At 46.7% G+C, this 8,505-nt stretch overlaps 1 protein-coding gene across 1 annotated transcript; it reads left to right on the forward strand.

Moving 5' to 3' along the window:
- Positions 1–358: 358 nt before the first annotated feature.
- Positions 359–6,867, forward strand: CD8A (CD8 subunit alpha). Its single transcript, XM_009502408.2, has 6 exons — positions 359–404; positions 957–1,316; positions 1,890–1,979; positions 2,551–2,667; positions 4,276–4,306; positions 6,688–6,867. The coding sequence occupies exons 1-6, from the start codon at positions 359–361 to the stop codon at positions 6,740–6,742; spliced, it is 699 nt and encodes a 232-aa protein (XP_009500703.2). The 3' UTR covers positions 6,743–6,867.
- Positions 6,868–8,505: the final 1,638 nt, after the last annotated feature.

The following is an 8,505-nucleotide window of genomic DNA, read 5'->3' on the forward strand; positions in this document are numbered from 1 at the left end:
CTTCTGTGGAGCTGGAGCTGCTGTGAAGCCCCAGATGGCTGAGGGACAGCAGGCTCCAGTGGCTGATCCTACCTCAAGCACAAGCATCATCAGTCTGAATCTCTAGGGGAGTCATCGAGGCAAAATCCTTGAGGCACTGTTAAGAACCGATAGCAATAAATGAGCCCAAATTCTGGATTATAACTTAATTTCTTCAGAAAATTTTTCTCCCCTTCATTTTGTCGCAGATGCCGAATGCCATCCCTTTACCCATGACATCACATCCTCTCCAAAGAGCGACACAGCCTCCTAAGTCAATTGAGAAAGATCATCTCTGCTCCGCTGCACCATCCCCAGGGACGGCTACCCCTAGGAGAAGATGGCTGGGTCTCCTGCACTGCGCTTCCTGCTCGCTCTGTGGCTCTGTGAGTATGGACACAAGGTTGTGCATCCCCTTCACCGGGAGGGGCAAGTAAACTCCTTCCACTGAACCCCAAAAAATTGGGCTAAATAGTTAAAGGGAAAATAAAAAGTAAACCAAAAAGGCTGACTTTGAGGTTTGCTCAGTAATTGTGGAGGGAAAGGCGGCATCACCTCAGCCAGCGTAGGGCAGCCAGAGGGGCGGCTGCAGCATCATACGCTTCGGGAAAGGAGCCCGGTTGAGAAGTGGTTCTGGAGGGGAGAGGGAAAGGGGAAAAAAAGGGGATTTAGCAGCAGTGCTTCTAGGGAGTCAGTTCAGATAAGCTGGGAAGGGGTACCATCCCCAAGAAGGCTTTTCTAAAGGGCAGCACACATCTTTAAAGCCCGGGTGGCTGATTGCTGAGCATCCAGCAAGGACTCCAGTAAAACCTTCAAGTCATCCAGAGAGCACTATCATCCTTTGCATTTGATCTCACACCCCCTGGACAGGGAGCGAGGTTTTCCTAGGGGAACGTGGCTCTTCCCAAGCGATGCCCACAAGGATTTCTCTCTCACAGGCTGCCCTGGGACCTGGAACCAGATGTACCAGATGACGGTCAGGCTTCATAACAGTAAACTCCAGGCAGGACAGCAGCTGAAGCTGGAGTGTGAGACCAACAAGGATGACAGTGGCGTATTCTGGGTCCGCCTAGACAAGAATGGGACCCTTCACTTCATTGTCTTCATTTCCTCCCTCTCCCGGACCACCTTTGAGGGGAACATGAAGACATCTACACGCTTTGAGGCGAAAAAGGAGAGCAAGTTCTACTGGCTGGTAGTGAAGTCTTTCACATCACAGGATGAAGGGAAATATTTCTGCCTCATGAACATCAACCAAATACTGTACTTCAGCCCTGGCCAGCCTGCCTTCCTCCCAGGTCAGCAACACCTCCACCCAACCTTGCTTAGCTCTGCCAAAATATCCATCATTCCTGCCCGTGCCTTTTTTAATCGGTTGCCTCTCCCACAAATGCCATTTCCCTGCTTGCTTGCCCAAGGCATCTTGTGACTAATGTACCCGTCCTCCTGCCAGAGGGCCCCTGCTTGCCATTTCTTCTCGTGGTATCACCCCTGCCCAAAAGCTAAGGCAGACCCAGTATCACCTCCCCATCCCTGCTTCTCCATCCTATTCGCGGGTCTGAAGGGATGAGTCTAAAGCAAAGCCCACAACCACTCCCTCCTTCCTCACCTCACATAGGTCCCAAAAGTCCTACCAACCTCAGGGTACTCAGGCTTTCTGAGGGTGGTGGGCAGAAAGCAAGAAATAAGGATCCTGCGCCTCCTTACTGGGTCTTGGGAGACCCCCCTTGGGGGGAGTCATTATCCAAAATAGGCTCCATGAAGCCTCCCTGGACCTGAGCCCAGCCACAGGAGCAGCTGTGCCCTGGCAGGGGTGGGAGAGAGTTATTTTGGTTTATTGATACGCTGTATTTATCCATTTTCACTTATAGTTGCCACCAAAGCAACACCTGCCACACCAGCACCCACCACCCAGCATGGCATCACTGAAAAGGACCCTTGCACGAAGACCCCAGATCCAGGTAGCCCAGGACACAGGGAGGGAGCGGGGAAGAGCTGGGCTCTGGTCCACTGACAGAGGGGGACCCTGCCAGCATTTTGGGACTGGGGGGGTGGGGGGGCAGAAATCTGTAGAGCTTTATTAGAGTTGGATACCTGGGTAAGTGCAGCTGGGAGCGTTAAGCCCCAGTGTTTCATCCCAGTTAGGAAAAGCTAAGGATGACTTAGAAAGCATGAGCATGGCTCCTAGCTGGGCACACTGGGAGGAGGTGGAGAGAGGGCAGAGCCTTGGCGGCTGGGGCTGGTTTCAGCCTCAGCAGGGGACATGAGAATACTTTTGGCTGCGTGTCCTCCCTCAAGTCCCCAGGAAAACACTGGAAGCAGCAGCACTAATGAATGCTCCCCACTGGGGACGACAGCCACGCTGCACTTGTGGACATCCCTGGTGCCCACCTCTGCCTTTGGGGGCCAGGGGAAGCCCTCTGCCTCACCGCCAGCCTAGCTGAATGCCAGGCAGCCCTTGGCTCCGCCAGAGCTGGCTGTAACACCAGCCACGACCACCTGGTGGACCTTTCCTCTTCTCTATTCCTGCAGAGAGCAGCAAGGAGGAAGACATGAATTTGTTCTGTAACATCTTCATCTGGGTTCCCTTGGCAGGCGCCTGCATCCTGCTCCTCATCGCCCTGGCAGTTACCGTTGTTCTATGTCAACGTAAGGCTCACCTGTAACCCCCTGTAGATATTCCTCTAGCCCAGAACCACAGCCCTGTCCTTCAGGGGAATGGATCTTTTAGCTATCCCCTCATGTAGGCATCAGATAACCAGGATACAGCCAACCCAAGAGAAGGACACTGTGAAAAAAAAAAATAAAAATCAGTGTCTAACTTCCTCATCAGTAGGCTTAGCCTGAGAAATAATTATACATTTCTACACAAGGAAGAAAAATAGATTACAAAGAGAGAAAGCTTACTTTATCAAACAGTATTGCCTCTACCATCCTTAAACTGGTGTATCGAGGGTAAAAGTACCAGAACCTGAAACGCTTTGACAAAATGGGATAAACATGCTCCAGCACGGGGCTTGCAAATTCAAATGCCCAGACTCCCATTAGCAGCTTGAGCTGTAACCAAAGAAGCAGCTTAATTACACAGGTTCAGACTGCTACGGTTAAAGCAGTAATGCAAAATCTCTGGGTAGGCAAAAGTTCTTTGGTGAAATTCCATGTTCGAAATGTCTTAAAATTACCCTGAGCAAGCTGTGAGTGCAAATGTATTTAAATCAATTTAACGCTCACTGAAATCAGTTTAACTTTCCTTTGGGGAGTTTCCCTGAAACCCCCAGAAGTTACACAGATTTCATTAAACTGGCTCAGCTTGTTTCCCCTGGAATACCAGAATGTTTTGCTGCTGAAGTAACCTAACTAGATCCTCACTGACCCAGCAGCCTGGAGCTGAAGTGAGATTGATTTGCCAGCTGACCCAGTTAAAAAAAAAAAAAAAATACAATTTTTCAGCATCTTTCAGCCCTGAAAAATAGCGATCACCAGGGTCTGCAGCAAGAGGAAGGAATAAATGAAAAAACACTGATTTTTGGCTGTGGCTCCTCATTCTTCTCAAGGGCAATAGCTGATGATGTGGCAGAGCACTCGGAGTTGGTCCAAATTCCCTCCGAAGTCACCAGGAGCCCTCCACCTGCACTAGGATTCCCTGGTGACCTGCAACATCTATTAACCTGCAAATGCCACTCAGTGATTTATTTCTGCCTTTTAATGCTGATGTGAATCATCAGTGAAAAGCCATTAGCTGCAATTAATTTCTGCAGCAGGCAGCCTGAACCCTCAAGGACAGGTTTTTACCTTGCACTGAAATGAATGGCTTGACACTGTATTTCACTGAATACGTACGGATTTAGATGCTAAAATGGGGAAGAATATCGTTCAACTCGGTTGCATGCAGCATGGCATCGTTGCCACTCGCCTGTTGCAGAAATTAAGTGCTGCCAGAGGATTTTCAGCAACATGCCAAAGTCACTGGAGACAGCAAAAAAATAAAATTCACTGTCAGTGTTCCCAGGCTGCCCCTGCTACTGTTATTCACGTGAAAATTTAACTCATGAAACTACTGAAGTGGGCTGCTGGGGAAATGCGAGCTGCAGCACTGCTCACTTGCGTGGCTTTCCTCAAAAATAGGCTTGGTTCACCCGCTGTTAGTCTTACAGACAGCAAGCTGCTAGGGAATGCCAGCCCTACCTTGCTACGGAGTTTCTTTACTGAGCTGTGACTCTGTATCTTTGAAGTAAAACGTTTCCTTTTTTATTTCAGAAACCAGAAGACGAAGATGCAGATGTAAAAGGTTAGTAAGGAACAGGCGTTCGCATTTTTCTTTTAAACTTGGCAGCGTCTCACCCTCAAGGGATCCAGCAGGCAGGTGCCAAAAAGTGACCTAAAAATTCTTCATCCAGTGTACGGTGGATGGGAAGGGGCTGGGTAATGAATTAAGGGCAAGAAAGAGAGGTAAGATTCTCTTCTCCTGTGTGTGTTTTTTTAAATTTAGGAATTAAAATCACTGAGCACTGACACTGCAGTCGTGACTAAACAGAAAGACAGGACTTCTCTATAGCAGCCTAAAAACTTTGTGCATTACCCGATGCTATAACTAACAGCCCATTTGAGCGCTCCCAGTGCACCCCTCCAACTTCAGCCCGGGGGTGGCCGTATTTCATCCCTTCCCCTCCCCAAGCTGTTAATTTGATTTTTTCGCTGGACCTCCAGGTTGTGCCCATGGATTAGATGCAAGTCATTGCGTCCCAAACTCCCCCCTGCACAATTTTGGACCAACATCACCATGGCTTTATGCCTCTATTTCCCAAAGAGGCACTAAGTAACAGTAGCAGAGAGGCTGATGCAGCCCCAGATGACTTTGCTCAGAAACAACATTGCAGATATGTATAGCTTTAGAGTCAACCTATTTTCTAGGGCAGACTGGAATATATTTTTTTAATGCTGTCCCTCCAGCATCCCCAACCCACTCATCATCCTGAGTCACCAGGAAAACACCATCGGAATAAGAATTGCAGTTTGCCATTTTAGAAGAAGAAATCCTTTTGCCCGCAACTAACGCGCCTTTTGCTTCTGCAAATTGACCTCCCTGCCACGGCCTCTCCACCTTGTTCGTTCTGCAGAAACCCACTTCTGCAGTTTTGCAAGCTTTGTGCTGAGAGTGCACCCCAGGGCTTGTGGCAAGAGAGCACTCTAGCGCCGAAATCCCTGCTACTGCTCCGGCCAGGCCAGTACTGGGCTAGCACTTGGAAAACCTGGGTTGCAAGAAAGTTTGGAAGAGTATGTTCACACCTCTGGAGCCTTATTCTTTGCAAATCGGGCATCTTTTAAATCAGATAAATTCAAATTCACTGTTATAGATGCACGGGTTTCATAGTAAAAAAGTTCAGTTTTTTAATATGATAATTTAGAAAGAAACGATGACTAGGAAACGCCTCCCTCCCCCTACGTTACAGAAAATGGATCCCTACAATTTGCTTTTTCAAAGGCAGAATCCATCAGAAATCAGTGCCTGAATAATAACATTTAAAGGCAAAGGCACCGAGTGGCAGCGCCTTGTGCCCCTCGGGTACAAACTTTCCGTTTATGTCAGAATACAGCCACCCCTACAGACGTGCTTTTTTCTTTTATCTGTCTGAAAAAGGGAACAGCCTGTTGTTTTTACGATGGATATTTATCATACCCAGCGCTCCTCTGATCCTCGCCTGGCTTTCCAACGGCTAAACGATAACGAAGAGCTCTTGCAGCCTTGTTTAGGACGATGCTTACATTCTTCACTTATCTCAACTCCTGTTGCCAGCCCCATGCAAAGATGTTCTGTCCCTAAGGGGAAAAACATGCTACCGAACTCTTCAATTTTGCACTGATAAAGCAGTTGGGTTACAAGTGCCTCGGGAAATCATCTCATCTAGGACAGCTTTCCTTCGGCAGTGCTAACATGACAGAGTTCTGGTTTAAGCAATTGTAGGATACTTAAGCTTTTATTTAGAGAGGAAATTCCTGCTGCTCTGAGCTGTTCCCACTTATTGAAATGAAGCTCTTTGGAAGTTAATAGTGCAATTCACTCAAAGAGCGCCTCAGGATCTGGCCTGGGATTCTTGCTGGCAGCTGAAGGATTCATTTTCCACCACAAATTAATCTTTAGTGAAAATGGGTGCCAAATCTCCAACTCATTAAATCAGCATAAAACTATCAGTTGCTGGAGACCAGTAATTTCTATCATTCTGGGAACACGCTGGTAGTCTAGAAAGCCTCCTTTTAAACTCCTCTGAAGGAAACCGGTTTGCAACAAGCAAAAGTCTTTATGAACTGATAACAGCTTCCCCAACTCCAAAAAAGCCCTGAGCTCTTCATTCTTCATTCATTTCTGAATGTGGAAAGAGGCTTGATGAGAGGAGTGTGCAGAAGTCAGTGGCAAATTTTAAAAAGCCTTTTTTTTAATATTAGTGTAACAATCGATTAGCAGCAGATCATAAAGTCCTTCTACTGGCTGTCACTAGCTGAAATGTTGGCAGGTCCTTCACTAGCATGAAGAGGATTTAGGAACACTTTGCAGCCTGCTCTTGGAGGTCCCTGGCTGCAGACCAAGGCTAAACGAGCTGATCAGCAGCCATACATTAATTGCTTTCTTGTTCCTTCCACATCAAAGTAAATCAAACCCTTTTCTCTCTCTAGACCCGTGAATGGGAAGCCCAATGTGAAACCCAGCGTGCCGAGCCGACACGTATAAGCACCTGCACCTTCTGGCTTCTGGATCGTCTTCTGGGAGCCGTCACTGCGTAAGCCCCTCACCTACGTTACCTGTAATGCTACTCCTCATGTACTCTACCTTGACAAATTTGAAAAGACAAGCTGGAGCAGACGCACAGACAGCAAGCAGGCACTTTTTCTGTGAACCGCACACTAAAGCACAGCTCCTTCCAAAACCTGGGGTTTTTCAAATTGATTCCCAAGGCCAAATGCCGTCTCTATCCCCAGTGACAGAGCTCCGTGGTTCAGACAAAAGAAACAGGTCAACCCTGATGCTGACATGTATCAGCGATAAGCTGATCAGAAGGGTATTAGCTGGACCTTTGCTCAAGAGTCTATAATAATTATTGCTAAAACGCAGCCAAAACTTGAATTTGCTACAAAATGACTTAAAAACAAACGCCCTCACTTAACACAGTTTTTGTGGTGCCAGGTATCTCCTCGGAGCTCCAGTTTCATCTCACATAACACAAGGCTGCACTGAGAAAGTAAACAAGGATTAAAAGGCTGTACTTTTAGGTTTTTAGAGTCCTGGGGGCTAGCGTTCACTTTACCTCTTGCTATCCTTGTTCTGCTGTGGATAGCCCCACTGCCACAGATTTAAGCGGGAGTTTTGCCTGAGCAAGGAAGGTGGGATTTTCTTTCTTTCTGGAAGAAATGGTTGAGTGGTAAATAAAAAAAGACTTTGTCACTTGCTTTGGTTAAGCAAGACTTAACATACCAACTTGGGACATGGCGACTGACTACAATGAGTTCTGCTTTTCTCACCTCTGTATTTGATATAAGTTTTCTTACTACACTTGAAAATCAAGAACTGAGAAAAAAATAAACCAAAGGTTTCTAGTCAGACTCAATAACGTTTATTCCTTTCTTCAGTTCCTAGCCTCAGAAAAGCTAAAATCCTGCGTGAAGATAATAAATGAGGGTTTGAGGAAGTCCTGGGTAAGGGAAAAAAGCAGTTACTTACACACCAGCCTGAGCCTTATGGTGCCAGAGTTCAGCTCTCAGCTTACCACTGCCTAAAGTCATCTAAATTAATTTTCCCAGATTCTTGGAAGATGGGCCCCATAACACTCCCTCATCCCAGGGGGGTGCTATGAAAGTGGATGAGATAAAGACTCTGGAGGCACTCAGGTATTCTTGCCAAGGGGCTGATAAAAACCTGGGAAAAAAGAATGAAAGAAACCCTTTGCTAGTTTTCTCCTCTGCAAACAAGCTGGGAAGGCGAGAAATTCAGAGGGGAATAAAGTTCTTCCAAAATTAGTTCTTTAAAATACTTAATTGGGAAAAAATTAATTAGGGATTAGATAAATATACCTAAATAATAGCAGGCAAATACTGAATGACACAACTATATCTATCTACACACACAATATATATACACACACATAAAGGATAGAAAAGTCTTAACACTGAAATTCCTACAAATTCAAAGACATTAAGAAACACTCATCTATTAAAGTGGCCTAGTTCAAGCCCCAGGTGCTGAGGTGGGGAGAAGCAAGGCTCTCACCACACCTGCAGTGCCAGACTGCCCCATCGCGGAGTCAGCCTCGTCACCAACGTGCAGCTGCATTTTGGCAACAACATGAAGCAGATCTACTCACCGCCCTGTTTCCAGGCAGACTAGGTCCAACCTTTAGCCCTGTTTTAATACTTTATGGTTACCTAAACCAGTCTGATCTTGTCCTACGGTCAGCTCTAACCATGCAGGTGAAAAGCTCATAGCTCCTCTCTCTCTCC

This window comes from Phalacrocorax carbo, chromosome 4 (assembly GCF_963921805.1).
Source record: "Phalacrocorax carbo chromosome 4, bPhaCar2.1, whole genome shotgun sequence".
Taxonomy (NCBI): Eukaryota; Metazoa; Chordata; class Aves; order Suliformes; family Phalacrocoracidae; genus Phalacrocorax; species Phalacrocorax carbo.

Bases quoted from the DNA above. Each gene is read 5' to 3' on its own strand.
- CD8A (XM_009502408.2), top strand. From the start codon at position 359: ATGGCTGGGTCTCCTGCACTGCGCTTCCTGCTCGCTCTGTGGCTCT. The intron at 1,317-1,889 runs GTCAGCAACACC...TTTCACTTATAG, and splicing joins CCAGCCTGCCTTCCTCCCAG to TTGCCACCAAAGCAACACCT. The intron at 1,980-2,550 runs GTAGCCCAGGAC...CTATTCCTGCAG, and splicing joins CACGAAGACCCCAGATCCAG to AGAGCAGCAAGGAGGAAGAC.